Here is a 25,866-nt window from a genome sequence, read left to right as displayed (position 1 = left end):
ATCTATATACATTTCTTTATTTTTCAATAACAGAATCCATTCGTACCAGTGGAAAGTTGTAACGAACAATATTGATACCACATACTAACTTTTTTCAAATTAATCAAAGGTTTTCCTATATACATAATTGAGCGACTTCTGATTGATATAATACACCATCACAGCTGAGTTTAACTTAATCATAAACTTTGACTGGCATTGGTACTTTGGTAGTACTGTCAATGACGTAGTGTACAATTTGACTCCAATACTATGCCTTTTACAAAGAGGTTAATGTACTTAAGTAAAGGAACTAAATATTTTTGTAGTACAGTAGTGGGAAACCTATTTAAAACGTTACAACAATACAACAATGTAAAAATACTGTTGGAGGCAGGTTCCAGGCAACGCAACTGCAGGATTGGTAGTTACTTATGTTTAAGTAAATATTTGAAGACTTCTTCCACTGTTGCAGAGATGTACAGTATAAAACCCTACTGCTGAGGCTTATTTATGACTACTTTGACATTGGGAATTTAAAGACCGATCCTGAACGCAGCATTGTATTTGTGGCCTTTGACCTAAATTACCACTACCAGCTGAGGTGGAAGGAGAACATTTACTCAAGTACAATAATAACAATAACATTCATTTAAAGTAACTTTCTAAATACTAATTATTCAAAACAATGTAAAGTTACTCCAATACAAGTAATAGTCGTCTTTCAAAACATGACTTAAGTAAAAATACAAAGATACTATCAGCAACGTGCTTAAGGTACTAAAGCTTAAAGGCCTATTGTGACAAAAATATTTGATCTAATTTGTTTTGCTTTATTTCAAACAGAGAAAACTGAAAACTTTTGCCTTATTTCAAATGAAAAGTACCAGCTGCACTGTACATTGTTCACATTTCACCTTAATTTTGCAGTTCTGATAACTACAGGTATCACTGTTTTAAGGTGACATGTTTCTATATAGTCAATGCTTACAGCTGCAGGGTTAACACTGCCCCTATGACCAGAGCCAAAAACAAGCACAGGCACATTTTCTATTCAAAAAAGTATTTATTTACAAGGCCGAGTATGTACAAGCTTATTTACACTGAGTTAAACTAACAGCATTTGTCCATATTTTTCCAACCAATCACACTATAACAAGACCATACAGGCTACAGGCATGAAGTCACACACATACAGATTCAAATATGTCACCAAAGAGCAAGAAGAGTCAGGTTTGAGTTCATTTTTGGAAGGAGAGTATTGTTTTGAAATCTCCATGTAGGAATGAGAAAGGGCCTCCAGAAGTGACAGATCTGAGGTTTCTCTCTGCAGTTTGAACAAACCACATCAGATATGGTCGACTTCCTTAGCTGGTCCTGGATCTGTGGCCCTGGGACCACTGTCAAAATGTCAGAATCCTAAGATCAGACAAGGTTTTTTTGTTTTGGTTTATACTATAGGGGATAGTAATATAACTCAAGTAAAAATACTATAATAATAAACAAGGACAACAACAGGAACAGGGATCAGTGGAGAGAACGGGACATTTCACATTTATTGGGATGTTCATGGAGAAGAGTCTGTTAAAGGCAAAGTAGAAGGAACATATTGTAACTTAGTTTGAGGATTTCACGTGTTGCACAAATTACTTTATTAATCACTACAGCCCAAGTTAAATCTGTGCCTATGTGGCAGTTTAGGCCTCAACAGTGTTACACTGGTGCTGGACACGTCCGTTACAAATTTAATGATGTGAAAACAGACCAATTTTTACTGCTTTGAGGTCACCTAGTTTCTCAAACTGGTGGTTGCAGAGGGAAATATGCTTATTTGACTTGGTGCTGAGAAATGACTGATCCCACTCGTGTCTGCACAGGAAACATGAGCTGGTTTGCTTAGCTTAGCGTAAAGACAGGGAGCAAAGTGAAAACAGTTCTGATATAATAACACCTCACTTCACATATTAAAATGTATTTGTTAAATCTTTACAAAGTTTACTGCATTAGAATAGATTTTCTTCATTTTAGGCAGAGCCTCACTGTTCATAGGACTGAAATGATTAGTCATCAATTGGCAGAAAAATTATCTTTTGTGAAACTGATGTAAAAATCTTTCTTAATTGTATTTAAAAAAAAAAAAAAAAAAAAAACTTAAAAATGAGTCACTTATTTCTGTCCTCACCCACCTGGTCCTCCAGAGCACGGAGGCTCACGGCTTGCTTAGCTCCTGCTTACATGAGCTCATAAAAGAAAAATCACCACGAGACTTTTCTTTAAGTTAATCCCCTAGAAACATTCCTCATAATTTCCTACAGGGGAGCTGGTTTTTACATTTTAATTATTGTATCATAATTTATTCCACAGAGCAACTTATTTCCATCTGCTTTCTCTGACCTAGGGCACTTGAGCAAACAATTGTTTTTTTGTGCTGAATGCAAGTGTCCTTGTTTAATAAACTAGTACATATATGAACAAACCTTGTTTTTTTGAGAATTTATCTGAAATTGAAGTCCTTCCAGTTCTCTTAGTGAGCCCAGTCAAGCTTTTAAAGTTACTAGTTATAAAAGATTAGCTACAATGTTCTGGAAATTGATAAATAATTAACAGACATGTATTAGTTCTATTCTAAATTATTAGTTAACAAAAAACGTGCTGGATGGACTTACTTTATGTTTCAGGCTTGTTCTGTGGAAGGTATGTTATAGAGTGTGTGGCGTTTCACAGCATGGTTTATTTTGTGTCACAAGGAATCCAAACTGAATCTTCTTTAAAACTCAGTTTATGGATTATTTTTCACTAACCTGTTACGTAGTTTCATATTTTTTCGTTTAAACCTCCATGTGCATTTCCATTATAAAATCAAACTGCCTCTGCTTTTCTTACAAATATCCTAATAACAGCTAAATACCTGCTTTATTTTTGGAAATTACGAGAACATCTTAGGAAATTAGCTGCAAATATATTAGCAGTAAAATATAGTGTGAACAAGGACGCAGCACATGTTTTTTTCCCCCTCATTCCGCCCTGGAAATAAAATTTCTACTCACACAACTGTTAAAATGAAGTAATGTGAATGGCTGATAGCAACAAACGCACATTTTTCCATCTGTAGTCTCAAGAGAGATGTCGAAAGTCAACAGAAACAGATTGTACTTTAAAACGAAATCTGAAAGTATTTAGGAAAGTTATCTGGAAAATACAGGATTTGGAAACTAAAGGGTCACCAGTCCTTAACCAAAAGACAAATCGCAGAGAATGAATCCCGATGTTGTTAGTCAAACTGGAGCCTTCAATGCAATGCCAGAGTCCATAAGGGGCATTAAACATTTACCTTCTATTAAATCAAAATAAATGGTGGCACTTTTTCAAATAAAGAACAATGGCCTCAGCTGACATAATAGTGATAAATGTTGTTTTACTAAATCAATTTCTTTCCACTTTAGGAATGGACTCATCCATTACTGACACACCGGAAGAGGTTTTAACATAAATGGAAAAGAAAGATCCTTTAATCATCAATTGGACCTTCAGCTTTGTCCTTCTACGTATTTACCTACATGTCTTAAATGTTGCTCAGTGGTGACTTCCTATGGTCCCTCTATCAGTTCTTTAATCAGAGTCACTGCTGCTGCTGGATGAATCTGTTGACATGGCTTCTACGTCATCCTCGTTCTCCTTGTTGTGACCCGGAGGCTCCAGGCCGAAGTCATTGCTGTGGTGGGGAGGTAGCATCCCCACCGAGACGTCTGAGGACTGCCAGGGGTAGTGAGGCGTCAGGACGTCTGGGGAGACAGGACAGGTGGTTATTCTCTGAATTGCAGTGTGGTCATCTTTTATACTGGGCTGCAAATAAATCTCTCATGAGTGATTGTAATGAGCGTCTGTGTCCTAAAGGTCACGTTACTTTATTGGTTCCTGTTCCTCAGCTGCCTCATGGCTTCTTACAAAGTCCACTAACAGACTCATCTATATTGGACAATTTACCATCTATGCTGTAGAAGCCAATATTACCACACAATGCTTCTCAGATATTTTATTGTTGTGATTATCTGGTCAACAGTGTTTGATAATGCCCATCTTCCTCTGTTTCTACTATTTACATTTATGTATTAATCAGTACAGGAGGGCAGATAACATGTAACCAAAGTTGTATGAACAGGTTTATTCTTAAGCAGCACATTAAAGAGGATGTGTGGCATTCAATAGCTTGTTTTCCCCTCCTACTTCTCTTAGAGTTTTATTATCATGTTTGCTCCCAGCAGCTTTCACATGTCAGTTGAGTCTGGAGGAAACCAAGGAAACTTGTCTCAGTGTCTTTCTTCAGGTTTAGGTCCAGTAACCCTCCTCTGTATTAACAGCTAACAGTGGAACCTATTGTAGCTGGAATATTCTGTGCTGTAATATCTCAGTGATTCCTGTGGTTCCTGTCACCTCCTTCCACATATTAGTCATGAAGCAATTTGCAATGATATTTTTAGTGTCTAACTTAATGCAGTCTGAGCCCCTTTATTTCTGTCATAGTACAGCTGCTTTAATCACACTGTTAACATTTAATCAATGTTGTAGCTCCTCTAATATACCATCTCTATTACATTAGCTCAGGTTTAGAAGGACTGGAGCCTTATTTGGTGATTTTAATGGCATTGATTACGCTAAGAATAGAACTAAGAGGTGGTGCTTAGTCTGAAACAAGTAAAATACATTTGACACTTACAGTTGCACTTAATAGTATACAACCTCAACTGCAAATTAAGTGTCTCAGCAAAATGTACAGATCAAACAAGAACAATTTAAATAGACACAATTATTATTACAAGTTGTCCTTTCAAAATCAACACAAAATGCTACTTTTAATAACTACTGCAGTTTCAAAATGAATCAATTCTCTGAATAAAAGGGCTTCATTAGTTGCACCAGTTGTGCTTGAACTAGAGCACATGAAATACTTGAACTGGCTAGAGGTTTGTTGACCAGCATGCTTATCTGCATCTTATAAATATGGCTAAGTCAAAAGAATTGTCAAAAAAAAAGAAGAGATGAGATTTTTGCTTTTCACAAACTTGGAAAATTATACAAAGAGATAGGGAAGGCACTGAATGTTTCTAGAGACATTAGTGGAAGCTGGTCTCTGGCTATGCATCAAGTTTGCAAGCAGCTCATAACTGCAAAAGTGTGTTCTAGTTAGGTATTGAAGACACTTCTACATGAAGTAATTACAACAAGCAAAACTTCAACACACACACACACACACACACACACACACACACACACACACACACACACACACACACACAGGTTGTTTAAAGACAGTAATAGAAAAACGTAAACCTTTAACTTTTACTTGTATTAATGTGTTGGTTCAGTGTCTGCGCTTTGAACACATGCAAAAGTCCTTTAATGAAAGTGGCTCTTTGCTAAGCCTGTACATAGACTTACCTGGTAACCTTCCAGCAGCCAGGGCATCACCTGGCAGGTGTCCGTTAACCCCGTTGGTCGGCAGGTTTGCCATGTGACCCAGCAATCCACTGCGCATTTCCAGGTCAGTAGGGTAGGGTCGGCGTGGGTCACCTGACAAATAAGTACGAACAGTCAGTGGGGTCAGATATGATGTGACCAGCAGAAGCTACAAAGACTGTGTGGCTCCTACCTGGTACCCAGTTAAGAGGAGCACACACGGCGTTGCTGGCACTGATCCTGTGAGCATATTTGATGATTTCTTCTGATGAAATACTTCCTGCACAGAACAAGAAAACATCCTGAGTCCATGGACAAACCATTAGAATCAGCTGCCTGAGAATTTATTGGGTGTGTGCACTCACCTTTCCTGGCTTTGTCAATGGATTTGAGTTTCTCCTTCGCTTGGTAAACAGCAGTGGCCTGAAAACAGACAGAAGAGTAGAACTCTCAAATCAGTAGAAGAACTTGCAAAGAGCTGTGTAAAATATACTGAGCTTGAACTATTTGTTAAGAAAAGTGGGATGTCTGCAATTCATCTGATTACAAAAACACATTAGACCAACACTGGTACAAAATGTATCTGAATAACTACTTCAAGGCTAAACACTGATGCTTTGTAATAAATTTGTATGGATTTGTTGTGTTTAGGTGACTTTTGAGTTACTTTGGAGTCAGTTTGAGTGTCTCTGGTAAGTTCTTATAGATAGTAATTTAATGTCTTGTTATGGTCACTTTGCTTAATCATTTTGTACAACTTTGTAGCTTTTGTTTTAAACTTTGCTATTGTTTTGTCTTTCCGGTCATTCTATGCCTCTTTGTCACTGTGCCTCCTCCTGGTCCTTTTGTTCCTCTATAATTGTTTGGTGTCTTATTGTTGCCACTGTGACTACAACTGGAATATAGTGTGACACAACAGTGCCCTCTATATTTGATGTCTCTAACATACTGTATGTCCAAGTCTGTCACACTATAAAGATCAGAAGAATTTTATAAACAATAACACACCTTTGAAAAAAGGCTGAAGACAACTCTGTGTTCACTACAGTGGATAAAAATGCTAACATTGAAGTTAAGCGCCAACCCACCAATATGTGTTCAGCCTCTTTCAGCTGTTTCTGGAGCTGCTGGATGTCTCTATCCCTCTTTTCCACCTCTTTCTCCAGCAGCTGCATCTCCTGGTGCACCTTCCCCTGCTGCTGAGCCATCTCCATCAGCTCCTGAAACTCCCTGTCCCGCTGCACCAGCAGCTCCAGGATCTACGGACACAACACACACAAGGACTGAGCAAACAACACGCTTTCTACCTGATGCTTTCTACTGTGTCATTCTTGTTGTGTTACCTGAGTGTCCTCTCCCGGCTGGGGCAGTTTTTGGCTCCTGGACAGAGCCAACATCTCAATTAGCTCCCTAAGATAAAAACACACAGAGGATAAACATGAAGAACTGAAAGAAAGTAGCTAGCTTACCGCAACGGATTCACAGCTCTGACCAGCTAAGAAAACGAATCACAAAATAAAAACAGCCGCTGTAAAAATAATAATAATAATAATAATAACTTATAACCGGAACACAACGAAACAACAAAAATGGGTTTAACTTTACCGGGACAAAACCTCCAAATCATGCAAAGCAGACAGAAGCCGCTCTTTAGTTGATTTCTCTGCTAACGCCGCCATAGCCTCTCTGCCGCTTCTGCGCAAGGCGGGAAGTGACGTCGTTCTTCTTCTTCCTCTGGGTTTATAGGAAGTATAATTTAAGTTTAACTCCACCTACCGATGTGTAGGGACGTAGGTCGACACACTGAATCTAGTTCTCTCTAGTAACCTGCCTAATTGCGTCACTGTCAATAGTGGAAAGTTACGGTGGCGCGTTGCATTCACCAAAGAAAAACATTTAAGACCTTCTCTCGTAATTACGAACTACGGATTTCACAATCATGACTTAGGGATATCATAAATATGAGAACATTTCAGATTTGCCTTAGAATAATCAGGTTTTAAGATGTCTTCAGATTCCCAGTAGTTCAGTGGCAGTTTTCAACACTTCCAAAACTATAGTAAAACAGATCTGTGGATGGATAATTCGAGGGTCTTAACTTTCCAACATGTCAACAAATAGGCTGTAAAGCGAGGTTCAATTTGCAGCATCTGGTATAATGTATGTTTCTGTATCTTTCCTCGGAAGCTACTCTTCCGAACTTAATAATTTTAAAATGTCCTTCAGTGATACGAGGAAATAAGATTAATCTGTACGTCCAATGGTCCAAAGCGATAATTAACTGTTCATAACTAATTTGGCATATTTAATGTTCCAAATTGTAATGCTATAGGCCAAAAACGAGATCAAGTTGAAGTTCGTAATACTGATATACGGTCTATAAATTCTTGTCTTCAGTGAAAACAAACAACATCCAACAACTTCAAAAAGTCCACAAACATTTGCTATTGTTTGTAGATTTCTACTATGAGGCAGCAACTAATTGTTTTCCTTATCAATTAATCCGACATTTATTTCAAATTCCAAATTAATTGGCAAAAAAAAAACTGTTTTAGGGAAACATTTTGCATTTGCCAAATGAAAACAAATGAATATTTCCACAGTTATTTCAGTGTTCCGTTGTTTCTTTTTTCATAAGTATTTAATTTCACATTTATTTCTAAATGTAATCGGTTCCACTTTTCTTTCTACGTGCAGTAGAGTAGCGCCCGGGCTTTTATTTTGACACCATAACGGAATTGGACTCCTGCTCCTCTGCTAACTCTACTCAGATGTTATCAACAGACCAGACTTGGCCACAGAGAAGTGCGATTGCTTCTGGAGCAAATTCTATCTGTTTTGTTTGTTTTGCGGAATTTTTTCATCGTCTTTTTTTCCGGATAACAATTTTTTCAACGTTGGTTCCAGGATGGTTAAAGTGTCTTTTAATACCGCGTTAGCCCAGAAAGATGTGAAAAAGGACGCCGAAACTCTTATCCCCGCTGAGGACAAAGTGAGTAAAAATGGCTAACGGGGCTAACAGCTTAGCTTTAAGCTCGGTGCGAAAACACGCAGTTTGAAAAAGTGGGTTAACTTAAAAAGTAAATACCTTTCTGTTGTTTTTGTAACTTTAACACACTTCTGAAAAGTCACGAATGTCATATCTAAACTGTAACATCGTGAACATGAACATTTTCTAACCTATTAGTTTGTCCACTTCCTCGTTTGGGATTATTTTAAATTGATAAAACACAGTGTTTGGTTTCCTTTTCCTTTACATATTAAAACGATTTGTGGAAAAACTGCAGCTCTCTGTCAATCCAGAAAATCAGGTCAGGTCACGAGAAAAAAGTAAGTTCTGTGACATTGATACGGTTTAAATCTTAGTGCAAATGCACATTTCTTGAAGCAAAGTGCATTAAATATGGTTTTGTGATACAGTGCAGTTTATTTGTGATCAGTTAGTGGAGTAGCAACGAACATTGTTCATTTTTCGAAATGGAATGCAGCCAGAAAAATACGTCTGTGTGTAGAGAAAAGTGAAGTATGTGAAGCATTTTAACCACTTGATTGTGAAAACGGAGGGACAATTAAACCCTCCTGGTCATTTGAGCTTTGAATGGTTCCAAAACAATCGGCTTCTCACTTATCATGAGAACATAAGGCTTTTTTTTTGGTTCTTATGTTGTCTTCCAGCTGCTTTGTGTCAGTTTCCGTAGCGCTGGGGGGACGTTTTAAACAAAAGTCCATCAAAACTCTACACATCCCCCCTTTAAGAAGTGCGTCACCCCTTCAAAAGTGAAAGAAGTAGACAAGCTGAGGGTGTTAATCAATCAATCAATCACATGCAAAACCTTACATTTTTAGCTGAAGCAGGATATTTTTTTCCTGCTCTCCCTGTTGGCAAATACATGACATCCTGATCCATTGTTTGAGCTTTACAGCAAACAGAAAAGATAAAGTGTCTCCATTATGTGACAACCAAGAGCGGGCAAAATGGAGTTTACAGCCAATCTGCTGCTGTAAATCTTAGGGTGTTTTTTTTAGGAGGAAATAAATAGTTTTGCAGCAGTTGTGAAGACAATTCCTTCTCTGCTGTGTAATATGTTGTATGGAAGAGTTTCCTTGTTGCCACATTTGCTCTATGCTTTTATGTTCTGTTCAGCCAAGGAAAGAAATGTTTCCTCTCTACTGAACAGTAAACTTGTATTCTCTTTAGATTATTCAGCCTTTTGAAAGCGGCTCAAGGTTTTAGGCTGCTGCCTGCTGAGGCGTGTCTAGTTAAAACCTCCTCCCTCCACCCTGTCGTGAAAATTGCTTCTGTTACAGGCTGCACAGAGTTAAGAGATCTGAGTGTATGTGTGGGTACAGTAGCTGTGTTGCAGAGTACAATGCATGCTCTGTAATACAGCCAGAAACCAAAATGTACAGATGTAGATTTTAAAAGCTGTGAATTTTTTTTTTACTGCTGCTGCTGTAGAAGCACTGTGTCTTCCTATGTGGCTATTGTGGCTGCAGACTGTGTGCAGTGGGAGTCGGGGTTGGTTTTCACCTCCCCCTGTGTTTTTCCCTCTGAAAGACTCTTATCGTGATAATCGCAGCTTAATGTTTTCTTTCGGGGGGTTGAAGTTGGCACCAATGCGACAGATTCTGTACTCGCTCATGCTGTTTGGGGGGGATTTTCCTGTGTGGTGTCATGTGCAGCACAGTACCCAGAGCAGGGTCATCCAACACTACACCAGCTAACACTTAAAAGCTCCTTAATTAGGGTGATAATGTTTAGTTTCTCTTCAAATTGTTTTGGGAGAAGTTGATTCAACTGTATTGGAGAATGCAGGAGGATGAAACCCAGAGAATACTACAAACTCACATGTACAAAAGCTGTTTTCTGGTCTGGTTTTCATAATCACATCAAAACTGTGTAAAAGAAATTAGTTTTCTTATAAAAAATAACATTAAATACAAGGCTGCCACTCACGACTGTTTTTCTATCAATTAATCCACTAACCGTTTTACTGATTTGCCTTTTTCATTAATATGCCTAAAAAAACATTCATGGCTGTGGAATAGAAGACACACACAAACACACACACACACACACACACACACACTCATCCTGGCTCTGTCACTAATAACTAATTTAAATGTACTAATAAAATACACATTGAGCAGGTTTTGGTGTGTTTGATTTATTCTCTTTCTTTAGTTGAGGTGCTCATCCGATTAAATATGTGTGTGTTCTTGAAAAATTCCAAAACATTCTAAAAAAATTCTAAAGCCAGTTTGTTTTGGTTCCAGTTTCATTCTGACCCATTTTAAAAAGAGGAGATATTTCTCAATTCCACTTCACTACTTTCCCTCTCTGCAGACTTTTGTATTGTTACACATATTTAATCATACGGGAAAAACCCAGCTGAGGAAATCTTTTTTTTTTTTTCTGATCTCTCTACCGCGATTACTGTAACCAGGTTTCTGAAGAAGTTAAACTAGTTTATTTATCTGTTTAGAGCTTGATGGTGAAAAAGAACTTTAAATAAAACCTCTTTACATCCTGGTTTTCACTGCTTCCATTTCTCTTTCTCTGAATGTTGTTTTTCTTTTTGAGTTTGAACTTCTCTAGAAAAGGGCCACATAATTGCTGTAAATCACAAACAATGGAAGAAACCATATTATTAATACTATAAACATGTTTATTTGTATTATGTGTCAACTTTGTGTCAATGATCTGTTAGTGTTAATGTTGTTTCTTCGTCGTCTGCAGGCAGATGTCATTAGAACCTATCAACCAAACCCACAGTACATTTACAGAGACAAAAAATAGACCAAGCCAAATATTTAGGTTAAGCACGTCGACATGCTCAGTTTAGCTTTTCCCTGAATAAGTTCTGTCGAGTTTATTTGGTAAAGGTGACGCTCGAGGGCCTTTAATTTTTTTTGGCTGCAACTAACAATTTTCGCTGATTAATCTGAAGATTGTTTTCTTTAATACTGGGTTGTTTGTTCTATTTAATTGGTTCTTTACACAAGAAAATATTTTTTTTAATTAGTTTTCCAGAGTTGCTCAATGTTTTCCAGCACCAGATCTCTTTGTGCTCATTCTGATTAATGTAGAGCATCATTTGGGTAAATCAGCATCTTATCCACTTTACCAAACAGTTTAATTTAGTTCATCTTAACATTTTAGTCCTGTCGTCCTTGTCTGCTGATTCTGCTCTTTTACAAATCCTCTTGTTAATCAGCATCTAACTGAGCAAAGCTACTGTTTGTCTGGCACTAAGAGGCATGGAAATATCTCAGTAAAGCTGCTATATTTTACATCAATGAATAATTTGTTGTTTGGTGTTTCATAAATCACATAAATTCAAATGTTAACCCTTAAGTGCCTTTCTGGCACCTGTTGGTTGTCTTGTGACTTTTTCTCATTTGTTTGTTTCACATTTGCAGATGTCGTACTTACAGAGTATACTTTACACTAATGGTATTTGTGTATTTTAAAATGTCCCTGTACTTGGGTTTTATTAGAAATGTGTTGTGTTGCGTTTTGAGCTCATTTTTTTTATTATGGCGTCTTTAAATTCTGTCAGATCAGCTAAAAATCTTTAATTGCAATGGTAAGTAAAGACAAGAAGCAGCAAATAGTCACATTTCAGAAGCTGCAAGTAGCGAATGTTTTAATATCTGGATGTGCAGACTTAAATATTTAAGTCTGCAGTAAAGCACCTTTGCTGTGCATGAGGCTTGAAAGGCATTAAGACAAGATGTAAAATGAACACGAGAGTTAAAAAAACGCACAAATGTCTTGGAAACATTAAAAATGTCCCAGAACATGGCAGAATTAGAGATGATCTTTTTCTGCAGAACTACTATAGAAAACCAAATAAAAATAACCTGAAGGTTAGCATGGTGGAAGATCTAAGCTCATGCTACGCACATGAACACGTCACACTAAGCTGCCACCTTTGTGTGATAAAGTTCACGTCAGCGACAGACAATCCTGCTGCTGCAGGTTAACATTCAGGTTGGGTTGGCACTTAACGGGGTGAGGGTGGTGGCGCTCAATAGAAAATGTTCACATCTCACATGAGAGGCAGTGGTTTAGGGTGTGGAACATCACTCTAATGGGGTCTAATTTACTCTAAAACTGTTTTTTTTTTTTCCCTCACGATGAACAAAATTTTGAAAGGTTTTAACTTCAAATATTTTCTTTTGCCTGCTGAATTCAGAAATAAATGAGCTTCCAAAGAGCTTCAGTGGTCTATTTTTTATTTTAATCCATCCATTTTTATCTCCTATTTAAATCAACAATCAGTTTAATTATTTAAATGGAGATTATTGTTATACAGAATAATAATTGGGAACTAATTGTACAATTATTAAAATGTAATCCCAGCAAATGAGTTATTATATTCCGGTCTGTGTGGCATTATAATGGTCTTTAATTTTCTTTTTACTTATTGTGGTGAGGCAGCAGAAATTCTGCACCAAATTTGAGTATGAATTCATCCTTCTTCATCCTTGTGGCTGTAGCGGAGTAGCACTGATCAGCACACACAACTGTGCTGATGGTGTAAGGGTGAAATATTTTTATGTTTTAAAATATGAGGAGCGACATGTACATGCTTGTTGCTGCGTTTTCATTCTTCTGCCCTACACGACATAGCTGTGGGGTTTAGAGTGTACAAATTGATTTCTCAACCCAAAATGACAAACATTCTTGAGTGCTTGGGATTATTAACTATTTCCTAATACTCTCTATATTCCATATTTTTCAACAACAATAATTACTCATAAAATGACTTCCATTTCCGTGGCTGTTGCTTTGTTTATGCAAATCATGCAGCTTTGCCCTCAGTTTGCTGATTAGGGGGAGGGGTAGCTTGTGGGATAGCAGTTCTATCCCTGACTCTTCAAGCTCAAAAGTTGCTTTTGAGAATGTTCAATCTGTAAAATTGAGTTCATTGTGAGAGGAAAAAACATATAGTTTCTATTAAAAAAAGATGGAAATTCTTCATTTGACTGCAGCTTTATTTTTCAGGGCATATTGAAATACCCACTTACATACTCACATTAGCAGATTACATTCTAAATCTGTTTCTCAGCTACTTACGTGTCCTCCAATTGTCATCTGACCCTGCGGACTTCTTGAAAAGGATTATGTTCTATAATCAGTCAGTGAGAGACTGAGCCGGGGAGCATTAGCCGCCTCCTGCAGGGTGCCGACCACTAAAAATCAACAAGAGGGAAGATTAACCACCCACGTAGATCCACAGTAACCAGAGGACGACTTCCACCTAGAGGAACCTGTAGAGCCAGTGTTGCTCAGCTGACACTTATTGCAAACACATTTATTACTGCTACAAAATGCTCGTGTTTGTCTAATACTGCAGTTGCAACCTTTTTGATAATTGATCATTAACTGGTTTGCTATTTGCTGCTTATCTTTGGTCACATGCAGCAGTAAACTAATTTAGTTTGGATTTTGTGCTGAGCATATGTGCATATAAGATTCTGCTCTGCATTATTGTATCAATAGAAGGACATTCATTCAAAGACAAGTACAAACCATGATTTGGCCTTAAAGAGGGTTTGACTGATTCTGTTTTGTTGCAGTTCAATTTGTGCTGCGTTTATTAGCATCCTCTTCACACAGAATGATTGCTGGCCACAGTACAGGATGAAGTTTCATGTGGTCCCACTGGCAGGCTGAAACTGAACCGGTCTTGGACACTGATACTCACCTGTCTCCACAGAGACAGAAAGACAAGCTGCTCTCAGGTGGACGCATGTTCAGTTCACTGCAGGCTCATGTGCTTTGGCTGGAACATGGAACTGTGTGTTTAGATCAGAGTACACACACACACACACACACACACACACACACACACACACACACACACACACACACACACACACACACACACACACACACACACACATGTGATGGCCCTGCATCTAAAAATGTCGAGGACTGATAAATTGTGGCCCCCAAACAGCTGACTGTAAAATGTTTGTTTGTTGTGGTCGGCAAATGTAGTGGCGGGTTTGTTCAGCTCAGACACACACAAAGACCATCACTGAGCTCTGCTGTAGCGTGACTGTGTGATGTGAATGCAGACAGAAACAGAAAAAGCTTTAGTAAAACTAAATGGGGAAGAAAAAGGCCAAAATGTGCCAACAGTCAATGGGACAGTAGATGTGAATCCTCTGCAGAAGCACAATGCACAGAGATGGTGTGAGAGCAAGAGAGGAAGTGAATAAATGGCTGCAGTCTGCTTATCGCAAATGTAAAAAAGAACTCTTGAAAATAGAATCTTGTCTATAAACAATTGCTATTGGCTGCACAAAAAGTAGTTTGTGTAAAACTAAAGCAGCCAAGTGTGAATTTGATGTTTTTATTGTCATGTGATCGTAAATAATTACATGTCGGCTGGATATTGCAGGCGGCCTGAGTATGAGCTCTCACAACTAACTGGTTTATCAACTTGTTAGTTGACAGATAGTTGTCTAGATCCAGTTTTTAAAATAAGAGAATTTTCTGCATTTATTAGTTATATATTAGAGTAAATCAAATATGAATTTGAATAGGACATTTGAAGATGGCACCTATAGCATTTCAATCTTTTTAATCTGAACTGCAAAACCTAATGGTTGGCTTAAGTTATAAAAATTCTGATTTTTCAATTTAATAATAAATCAAATATTTAGAACCTTTCCTTTTATTCTCTTTTTGTTTAGATTGCCACTGAAAAGGTGTGATGGAGTTTTTAACTTTTTTATTGTAATTTGTTGTTCCAGTAAATCAATACTCAGGTGCTTAGGTTTTCTCCTTCTGTTCTCGAGCTGTGCAGTGAGTTTACTTGTTGTACCTGCTGTGACGTGTGTGTGTGTGTGTGTGTGTGTGTGTGTGTGTTGTTCACCACGTTGGAATATGAGTGTGTTAGTGTTATGAAATTTCAGTCTGGGTGCTTGTTGGGTCTTGTTGAAGAGTCATAAGAGGAGAGTGTATTGAAACAGAGAAAATACTGTTGGCATTCAGAAAATATTTGGAACGATCAGATTAGTGTATCTGATTTGATAACGCGTAGCGCTAAAACTTTTTTGTGTGCGATGTTTTGCTGTGCGTGCATGTGATTGTATTTCCATAGCCAACATGAGAGTAGTCTTTAAGATATTCTGTGCAATATTGAACAATTCAAATTATTAAATAAAATAAAAAAACTATCATTCAGCTCTATTTGATATTATAATAAATAGGTATAAATACCTGTTACAATGATTCACCTTTTTGATGTTTTTGTTTGTATGATTAACTTATTTTTGCCAATGAATGAATTAATCAATTAGCATAGGTTGATGTCCCATCTATTTTTTTTCTGTCAATCATCTGATTGACATACTGGGATGATATTATATAAAATTGGAATTCACATTAAACAGTTTAGTTTGGTTTAAGCTTTGGTTAACTCTTTTTGCCATTTCAGAATAACAGGGTACCAGGTTTTGCATACGACTGTTTACTATGCAAATGTCTGCACAAAATGGCGCCCTCACTTAGTCAGCATGGAATCGGAGCATTGGTCATGCAGAACGTCAAATGTTAACGCCGCGCATGTGTGAGATGCAATTCTGCATGTTGCTGGGGCAGTATCAGATGTTAGTTGCTGACTTATGTTTGCTGCAGGAGCTTCAACACCTGCCAAAAATAAAGCTGTGGGGGTTATTTATCTTTGTGATGTTAGATCACACATCCTTTTCTGCTTTATTTCTACCTTTTCCTTCAATTCCTCTGCATCATTATAAGAGCTGAGCAGTCTGAACCAATCCGAGCTTAGAGGAGGTGACCCGAGCTTTATAGCTGATGGAGAGAAGCCCCCAGGAGATGTTCCCTTTTAGTTTGTGTCAGCCAGTATCTGTCAAACTGTCTGATTTCATGAGGGTTCATTGCTCTCCCAGTACCAAAAATGTATTTTTCTGTTTGTATATTTTAATCTCAAGCAACTATTCTTTAGTTCCTCCTTTTCTTTAGTTCTTCTTTTCTTAGCGTTCTTTCTCCCTCTATTGCACAAGGTTTGGGGACTTTTGTTTTACTTTCTAAAAACTGCGATGATGTCGGTTCTGCTGTCAGTACTGGAGGAATTAAGAAAATATGTTTTCTATTTATTATTGCTACTTAACAGTTATCTTGCCAAATCTACTTTTGATTAATACATTGGTCTAGGATGCATTTTCACTATTTCCTGTCCAGAGGAGGTCTCTCTCTGAGCCTGAGTGCAGGGGCAGGGACAGATGCGTCTCAGACTTTAGCAGAAATGCTAATATATAACTCGCAGGAACTTGAGCTGGATTTTCAGTGATCATCCCCACAACTGAACACAGCATAACAGAGCAGCATATTTCCTCAGTCCAGGGATCAGGCATTCAGGCCTGTATGCTTGTCTTCATGTACAAAGTCTAAAATGTGACAGCAAAGTAATTTTGTACATCAAGACAACGCCCACACAATGCTTAGCATTTCTTCACCTGCCACAGAGCATAGGTTGATGTCTCCCACCTGAGTGGGAGCATTTGAATACATCATGTTTCGCATTCATTCTTCCAGGGTTTTCCCCTAATTTGTCACACTTCTGTATTTCTCAGTTATTTTTGCACTATATGTTGGCTTCATAAACAGGGCAAAACAATATGATCAATATTGAAGTTGGACTGTCTTTAAGTATGTCAAACATCAATTTAATCCATGTCTAAGTCTTAACATTAACAGACACTTCAGACACAGTCATTAGAGGTAAGATGGCTGGGACGGACTGGAGGGGAAGACATGATACTGTTTGGAAACAGGAGTCAAACAGCACATTTCACACATTCTGTCTATGAAAAGGTTTGTACTCAGCTGTTAAACGTTAAAAGGACACAGTTAAGGGGCAGAAGGAGTTTCCACTATTCTATTTCTACATCACAGCATCAATAATATGCCTCAAAGGGGCTTTACAGTCTGTACACTATACAGCCCCCTCTGATTTCAACGCCTCAAATTGAATAATGGAAACTATGAGAGCTGACAGTTTCTTGATGTTTGTTCCATAGCCAGTATGTATAAACCATGAGGCAGTCTACTCTTGGAATTATTTATTTCATTTGTGTTATCAAACCAAAGTGACACAATATTTAATCCAAATCCAGGCTCCGAAATGTGAGATTTAAATCTGAACTATGCTTGTTTGTGTTTCTGAGGGCCAGGGAAGTTTGCGATGGGCATTTCTTACATAATATTTTGCAGTGTTGATCAACCTGACTGCATTTGAGAGATGAAAATGAAATAATCACCTGTTGCTGCAAACAGACGCTAACAGCCGTTCACATGTTTGATGTCAACACTGGAATTCATTCTAAAATGAATAACATGGTTTAGGAGAACTGTGTGTTGAAAATAAACGAAAAAGTTTTGTGTGTGTTTCTGTAACAGAAACCACAGGTTCTCTTTTCAGGATTAAGAATAGCCAGAGGCAGTGAAGTGAAACCCACAACAGCAGCAGATACAGCTTCTGCAACTCTCACATTAACGATCTCTGGCTGTTTACCTTCGACTTCAGACGAGGTTTCTCCCGCTATGTGAAAGCTCTTTAGTTTGAAGCAGGAGGAGATGAAAGCAGGAGACGTGTCAGGGCTTGTTCTGAAAAGAGCTGGGTCTTTATCCGTCTGGCCAGAGTCCATTGGCTAACGTTTGTCTTCAGATAAGCCTCAGTTTCTCCTGCGCTGATGAATATTTGCCTACAATCCTCCTGTAGAGTCTTAGCTCAGCTCAAAGTCTCAGGTTTCTTGTAGAGATTGTTTGGATACACAACAAAAAAGTGCTTTGACAATGTTTTGCATAACCGGCAAACTTCAACTTTAGAAGTACAGCAACAGCAGTGCTTTACAGAAAAGGCAGACATGTAATAATACATTGACTTTAAAAAGGTAAAAACCTTCTTCGCAGTCTGCAGTGGAACAGTCAACAACTCAGGATGATTGGGATTGGTCTCACTTGCCAAAAAAAAAAATAAAAATAAAATAAAAGCCGTTCTTTTACAGAAACCTACCTGGGGAAATCGGGTTTCCCTAATACCCTGATCCAATTTCGGAAAATTTCCTTTCCTGTCTACATCAAAAGTTAAAGCAGCTTTCCTGAGAGCCTACTGTAACCGGGTTACTTCAGTTCATGTAAACCTGCTGATTGTTGTATTACCAAATACATGGAGGCAGTTGTGCAACGTATCTATCTCATAATCGAGTTTGACTTCATCTTTCACAGAATCGGTTTTGCCTTATGGCATTAGTCCGAAGTTGTGCTGAAATTCATGTAATCTTGTCGTGTAGTTAGAGCATGAAGGATAAAGGGCGTGTTGTGGGAGTTTGTGCAGGGCCAGGTTTTATGGCAGCCGTTGCTGACTCACCTTTTTTAAATCTATTAATTTGAGTGCTCAGCAAGCTGACCTGTCGCACACTGTCTGAGAAGTCTGCTTCCAATCAGAAAATTACTCATTTTCCTTCAGGTTTCTTCCAAATGCTGCAAATTGAAACACAAATTGAAAAAGAAATTTCTGAAAATGTGCAAAATGAAATGTAAATTATTCCACCTTTTCGTGTGTGAGCATTGGTGGCGCTGATACTGCAGAAGGAGTGAAGGTGATTCAAACAGCCTCAAACGATGAAGTATGTGGAAAACAGAATGTGAATTAATGTAAGGAAGGCTTCAGCATCCTCATCACTCCACACACATCTGATATTTTTTCCTTGATCAAAATACTTTTCAGACATAAACGTAATATCTCAGTCCCTGCCATTGTAGAAGAGAGAACTTAAATTTTAGTAAAACGCAGCTCCTTCACTCCACATCTGTCTGTCATAGCAACATACTGACAGACAGAGCAGTCAGTCCTTGTTAGATTTCAGTTCCTTCTCTTTGCAAAATGCAGTGACAGTACTGCATGAACTGCACACGTTTAGTGTTTTTCACTTGTTCAGTTTGCGATTTGCATCGTGATGAGTCACACTGTTGATCTGTATGTCTGAGAAGGGGATGAGCCTCATTCATTCATTCATTTTAAACAAAGGCTGTTGTGTGTACACACAAACACATACTCACTCTCTCTGGAGAGTCTCCAGGCTGACTTCATGTTGTTCTCAAACGGCTTTTGATTTGTTAGTTTCTACGTTAACTATCAGACCCTTCAGGATTTTGTGGACCTCTCAGTGATTATTGTGCCTGTAAAATGCCTGATTTTTGGATCCAGTTTTCTAAACTAACTTGTTGCTATTTTCTTTCTGTTGATTCCTCAGACTTCTCTCATGCAAAAGTTAACTTTAACTGGGTATAAATGCACCTACAGGCAAATTTACTCAGCTGTATTTACCGAACACTTATTCTGCATCTTATTCTACGTTTGTCATATTATAATTTTTTTTATTTTGAACATTTGAAACATTTTTTCACCTTTTTGTAGCTAAAGAGATCAAATGTAAAATCACTCACTTGAGACACAGTGTTAAAGTAGTTCTTGTCCTGAAGTGCTAGTTAGTTTCAGAAGGAGTAAAATAATAGCAAGTGTAAAGAAAACACACTTATTGGGAATATTATTTTCATTATGTAATTGACACTCTGTCTGATCCCTGGGACACCTCTTCTTCTCTGCTACAGGATGCAGAGGCTGCTTTGATCGTGCATCAGCAGTCCCGGGCCTGGTGCTGGTGCATGTGCCTGGGCCTGGCCCTCATGCTGTCTGGAGTGGTGGTGGGAGGAGCCTACCTGTACCGCTATTACATCGTGGAGGTGAGCAGCCAGGCCCCACAATGGAGGGAAAGTACCTCCTTCGACAGTGAGGTAAAATGAACAGAGAGAAAATATTACAGTTGATTGAGCTCCACCGCATCAAAACAGTTTGAACAAAAACTGAATCTTTTTTCAAAATTAGTTACACTACTGCATTATTAAGGTCTTCCTAAGAAACTCTTAATAATTTTTACAGAAGAAAATCGAAATTCACCTCAGTGCTCAAGACAAACAGAAAATCTTTAGGACAAAATGTCAACTGATGTGACCTGACTGGTCGGAGACCTGAAAAACCTACTGTATTATATGTAAATAGAGGTCTCACTCACAACAATATTGTTATCATGCAATGACATGGGCTCAAAATGGGCAGATATTATAGTTATTTCTTTAATTTTAGGCTTTTAGGCTCTTTTTTTTTTTTTTTTTTTTTTTTAATATATATTCCTTGTCTGTCCATGCAGGAGGGCCAGGTGTTTGTGTGTGGGGTGAACTACCGTGAGGAGGACTTCATGGTCCCAGACGAAGAGGAGGTATGATCCAACAGAGCACCAGCAGTCAAAATCTCTTTCTAAATATGTGTATTAAAACAGGGTCTAACTGCAATTAATCTCTGTTATATTTGCAACTTTAAATTTACACACACTGTGTTGTACATTCACCTCAGAATTGTACACTGATTACTCCCCAAATCAAAATTATTAACAGGATAGAAGAAGCTGGATTCTAAGAGTGTGACGACTTTATTATAACCCTGATTTTGACTGACAACAGATTTGATAAAATACTATCAGATTCCAAGCTGTTTGTGATGGACCTACAGAGAAGGATCACGTGTCAAATGTTGACGGTTATAACAACATTCACAGGAAGGTTATTTTAGTTTAATAGGTAACATGGATAAATCAGTATCTGAAATAGTTTGTAGTACTACTACTCAAATCTCCACTTTGTTTTTTTATGCTTGTAAACACCAAGTGGTACTTTGATATGTAAATAAACACTTTCTGACTATTCTGATTATCTAGAGAATTTAGTAAGCCCATAAGCGAGTGAGAAAGACCCTTGATCCTTCTCTGAACACTGGTCAGACCTCTAGAATTCTAATTTATGCTCAGACCGCAGGATGCTTCATGTCTTAAATTAATGTGGTGCCTCATCTTGAGATCAGATGCGTCTTAATTGTGCTTCTTCAACAACTTCAACAAGAGTCACAATGCAACTGGTTGATTAACTGGCTCCACTGGTTTGTAGATGGAGGTGCCGCTGCCAAACAAGTACTTCCTGCGACAAATGGAGGAGAGGGTCCGGATCCTGGAGAGGGAGCAGGTGGAGCTCATCAATGTCCCTGTGCCCGAGTTCGATGACGGAGACCCTGCAGACATTGTCCATGACTTCCAGCGGGTGAGAGGACAATAAAAGCTTCTAAGCAGTTTAATTAAAAGTCCTGCATTTAAATTTCCACTTGAGTAAAATAAATATAGTCTCAGGTCACTGATGCTTCAGCATCATTTTACTGTTGGAGCTGGGGAAAGAAATAAGGAAAATCAAAGGTTGTGGTACAGAAATTTGCTTTTACTGTTTGTTGTTTTGTTTTGTTTTTGTGTGTGTGTGTGTGCAAAATATTAGATGTTCCGCCCTCTATGGGTCTCAACAGTTACTGAGATAAAACCATGTGAGAAGTGTGGACTAAATGTCTCTTTGGTGGAAGGGAAAACAACTCAAACATCAGAAACATGACAAATGGTCCAGTGTTGTCACATGTTTGTCTACATTAATCAAAGCTGTAGTGGTGGGAAAAATTGCAGCGCTTCTCTCTGAAGTGCAGGTGATTCTGTTGTTCTTGTGGATTTAATCCTTTAATAATGAATTAAACAAGAGAACAAGTGAACATGCAGGATGTTCTGCGTTTAACATCTGCGAAGCAGGTGACAGAAGACATTTTGAAATGAAAGCCAGTAAAGGCAGAATGTGATCTTATTTTCACTGCAACAAAATTACAGTTGAAGAAAAAACCATTTTATCTGTCGTCTCAGAGGTTGACCGCCTACTTGGATCTGAGTCTGAACAAGTGCTACGTCATGCCTCTCAACACTTCCATTGTCATGCCTCCCAGAGACCTGCTGGAGCTGCTCATCAACTTCAGGGTAAGAGACAAATGTATTGTGTGTTCAGTGAGATTAGTTTGCTGCAGACTTATTATTTAGGGGGATATGTGCTGTAGCTGCTGTAGACAGTTTTAAAGGGATAGTTCAGGGTTTTAGGGAAGGACACTTAGGTGCTTTGTTTCATTGAGTTAGATAAGTTGATTCTGATTTTTGTACAGACATGAGAGTGGTGTCAAATTTCTAACTTTGCAGCAAGAAGTCAAATGTCCCAAAATGTGAAGAAGACAAAAATTGGAACTCAAATAAACTTAGTAGTTCAGTTTAAAGCAGCTATTATCAGAATATTCACTTTTATATTAGTGTTAGAGTTAAATCCTTGACTTTACTGAGCTTTATAGTGCGTTTCAGCTATAACTATAGCATTTCAGTTCACGCCCTCCTCCCTCGCAAGCAGGAGGTGGTGGAGACTTGGAATGGACACAAAAACCACTCAATTCCAACTGTTGACTGCTTTTCTCTGTTGAAAACTAAGACGAAGGCAATTATTGCTCCTTTTTTATTTTTGCAAATGTTTTAGCAGAGCAGAGGAAAAGAAGGCGATTTTGAACTCGCTTTACAGTAAAGGGGGTTAAATCAGAGAAGGGAGGGAAAACATGGAAAAAGGACACCACGGCATTTAAATCCGTTTCTAAAACACAGTAGGACCTAATTAAGATAAGATTAATTATAACATTTAGAGGAGTTCAGCTCAGCTACCAGTGGTGATTCTAATCTGCCAGACTAAATGAGTGTGTTTCCTGTGTGCAGGCTGGCACCTACCTGCCTCAGTCTTACCTGGTCCATGAGGAGATGATTGTGACCGAGCGCCTGGAGCAGGTCGACCAGCTCGGCTACTTCATTTACAACTTGTGCCAAGGCAAAGAGACCTTCAAGCTGCAGCGCAGGGACCGGATCCTGGGTAAGGACAAGACCTCGCCCCCCTTTCCTTTTCTTTGATACACAGTGTTACGTGATTTAATTCTGGATTTGAAGGAATGTGTGGTACAGTGCAGTTGTTGATAGATTTCTGATAGTGTTTCACCTTGTCAGCTTTTTCCATTTCAAATTGGCTTTGCAGTACAGTGTGTGAAGACTTGAGGAGTATAAATAATATTGTTTCATTTTGTGTTATAAAGCGTTATATTCTCTGGTTTTGATAAATTCTTTGTTAAAGCCGTGTATGAACACTTTTGTTTTCCTACAGGGATGCAGAAGCGTGAAGCTCTGAACTGCCACAAGATTCGTCACTTTGTGAACACATTTGTGATGGAGACTCTGATCTGTGAGCCTTAAGATGCCTCGTTGCTTCACAACTGCTCATATAGCCACTGGGGTGCAGTGAAATTATTTTTAATCCTCACCTGTTCCTTTTTTTTTTTTTTTTTCTTTTTTTGGGGGGGTTGTCGTTGTTTCCTCTGTCCTTTTACTTCCAGTAGCTTGAGTGAGTGAGATGAGTGAAATGTGAAGCTGTTTGGTTATTTTCATTAGTAAATAAAAAAGGGTGAGGATTTGTGTATTTTTCACTTTCTTTGCAGGGGTCTTTTCTGAATCACTCTTGACAGATGATGTCTAGCTAAATCTATCAGAGTGAACAATAGTAAATTATTTTAATCAAAGTAACTGCAGCTATGGCACCAACATTTATTTTAATAGTCATGGTTAGATTTACAGTTTGCTTTTTCTGTCAAAAGTTGAAAAGAGAGGCAATGTTTTGTAACATCCTGATGAAACCATGAATCTTTTGAGTTTTTTTGTCTGCTGTAGCTGTTAATGTACTGCTCCAGAACCTAACTGGAAAACGATCTTAAAATAAGAGTTCGGACATGTATTTCTCTGATTTAGCTTTAAAGAAAAGAAAAATCCATTCACATCTGAGTTTTTCTAGGAAAACACACTTGTATTAAAATCTTTTTCACGAGGGTTTTTTTTGATTGTTTTTTTTTTTTTTGAAAGTGTAATTTTTGAATAACTCTTGTACTAATTTGTGTATATAATCTCTCTAAAGATATGAACAGACCAAGACAATAAAGAAACAACAAAGAGTGCTGTTGTGTAAGTGATCATTCACCAAACTCCATGTTATTTTGAAAATGTCTTTATTCAGAAACACATTGCATTTGCCAAAGAAAAACTTCATAATTGCAAGATAAGGTCTCCAATTTAATACTTTTTGTTTGGTGAATGCAGTGTTTTTCTGTACAGAGGAGACTGCTGTTGAACTTTTTCCTTTTGCTCATCCATTGTTTTCAGGGCCGTGACACACTAAGCTAACGTTCAGCAAGCGACCAGCACTAGAGTATTAACACGACCAGTAGTTTACACTTGATTAGAAGTAGTTATAAGCCGTCTGTGGTCGGGCAGAGGGGTGTGAAAATGCTGCTTTATGGTTTGTACATTTACAGTGGCAGGTTTTCAACTGTCTCTACGTCTGCAGGCAAAGAGTGCATGCTACTGTCCCAGTGGCTGTTGTCTTTGGTGCATTCAAGTACCTCACGTGTCCCATTCTTATCTGCACAATATTTCAGGAATGTCAAACATCCGGAATTCATGGGCGGACTGATTTAGAATTTGTAGTTCAGGGCACTGAGTTCGCAAACAAAATATTTAAATTTTTTTTTAAATCACAGCTGAGAGGTGATTCACAGATGCACAAATTCTAATTATAAATGCAAAACTTTGCATCCTGTAACTTTTAAATAGAAAAAAAGTCAAACAATGATTTCTGTTTTACTATTTATTACTATGTAATATTAAATTTGTGAGTAAAAAATCCTTTTTATAATTAGCTCAATTTTTTATCCACTATAACAGTAAATTGACCCACATTTTTTTTTTTTAAATGAGGGCCAATTTACACACTGACTAAATGCCATGTTTTATTTATTTATTTTTGTTGAAATGACAAATAATTCTGCAAATGCAGAACTTTTACTCGTAGCATAGCATTTGTAGACGTCGGTACTGATGCTGTAATGAAGTAAAATATCTGGATTCTTCTCCACAATTCATGTGTAAAAATAAATAAAAGGCAAGGCAAAGGAGGATTTGATTACATTCATGCCTAGATTAAATATAACTTCACACCCATGCTGACTGCCTGACATTTCATTCTGTGGTGTTATGGTTAAATCTGACAACAGTAACATGATCGGTGACTGTGAATAAAGCATGGAACCTCTGCTGCCTCTCTGAGGCTTTAAATAAGGACCCCATCTTTGTGCTGGCAGTGAAGCCTGTGGTTGTGGTTTCAGACCTCACAGCTAAGATGGTATCACAGTCTAGTCCCACTTTACTGGTGTCCCCCCTGCTCTGATGCTGGGGGGCTGCGGTGCCTTTAAATGCAAAATAACACATCATATTCTGAGATAACCATAGTTTCTGATTGTAGATTTTATTACTAGTGCACAGTATTTGAATAAACGTAATTTCCACCAGGATTAGGCTACAATAGAAACACAACAGTGTCTTGTTATCAGAAATAGATTGGAACCTTGTGTT

General features: G+C 38.0%; 2 protein-coding genes across 8 annotated transcripts; one reads left to right on the top strand and one right to left on the bottom strand.

Annotated features, from left to right (window-relative positions):
* Positions 1-1,027: 1,027 nt before the first annotated feature.
* On the bottom strand, positions 1,028-7,178 carry med4 (mediator complex subunit 4). 6 transcript variants are annotated; one of them, XR_010915128.1, is made up of 8 exons: positions 7,039-7,178; positions 6,777-6,843; positions 6,522-6,692; positions 5,799-5,856; positions 5,627-5,713; positions 5,416-5,547; positions 3,533-3,761; positions 1,031-1,398 (listed from the first exon to the last, which is right to left on the bottom strand). XR_010915128.1 is itself a non-coding variant. In XM_067515006.1 (7 exons), the coding sequence occupies exons 1-7, from the start codon at positions 7,110-7,112 to the stop codon at positions 3,589-3,591; spliced, it is 762 nt and encodes a 253-aa protein (XP_067371107.1). In that variant the 5' UTR covers positions 7,113-7,178; the 3' UTR covers positions 1,028-3,588. The 6 variants fall into 6 exon arrangements, 2 of the variants coding, with proteins under 2 accessions (XP_067371107.1, XP_067371108.1); XR_010915130.1 differs by having other exon boundaries at positions 1,031-1,379; XR_010915127.1 differs by having other exon boundaries at positions 3,537-3,761.
* Positions 7,179-8,192: 1,014 nt separating this feature from the next.
* itm2bb (integral membrane protein 2Bb) lies at positions 8,193-24,410 on the top strand. 2 transcript variants are annotated; one of them, XM_067515003.1, is made up of 7 exons: positions 8,193-8,425; positions 20,090-20,272; positions 20,686-20,754; positions 21,476-21,625; positions 22,258-22,368; positions 23,137-23,287; positions 23,573-24,410. In XM_067515003.1, the coding sequence occupies exons 1-7, from the start codon at positions 8,342-8,344 to the stop codon at positions 23,659-23,661; spliced, it is 837 nt and encodes a 278-aa protein (XP_067371104.1). In that variant the 5' UTR covers positions 8,193-8,341; the 3' UTR covers positions 23,662-24,410. The 2 variants fall into 2 exon arrangements, with proteins under 2 accessions (XP_067371104.1, XP_067371105.1); XM_067515004.1 differs by having other exon boundaries at positions 8,194-8,425; positions 20,090-20,221.
* Positions 24,411-25,866: the final 1,456 nt, after the last annotated feature.

The sequence above is a fragment of the Channa argus genome, chromosome 9, assembly GCF_033026475.1.
Source record: "Channa argus isolate prfri chromosome 9, Channa argus male v1.0, whole genome shotgun sequence".
Taxonomy (NCBI): Eukaryota; Metazoa; Chordata; class Actinopteri; order Anabantiformes; family Channidae; genus Channa; species Channa argus.
This window is presented reverse-complemented; position numbering and strand designations above follow the sequence as displayed.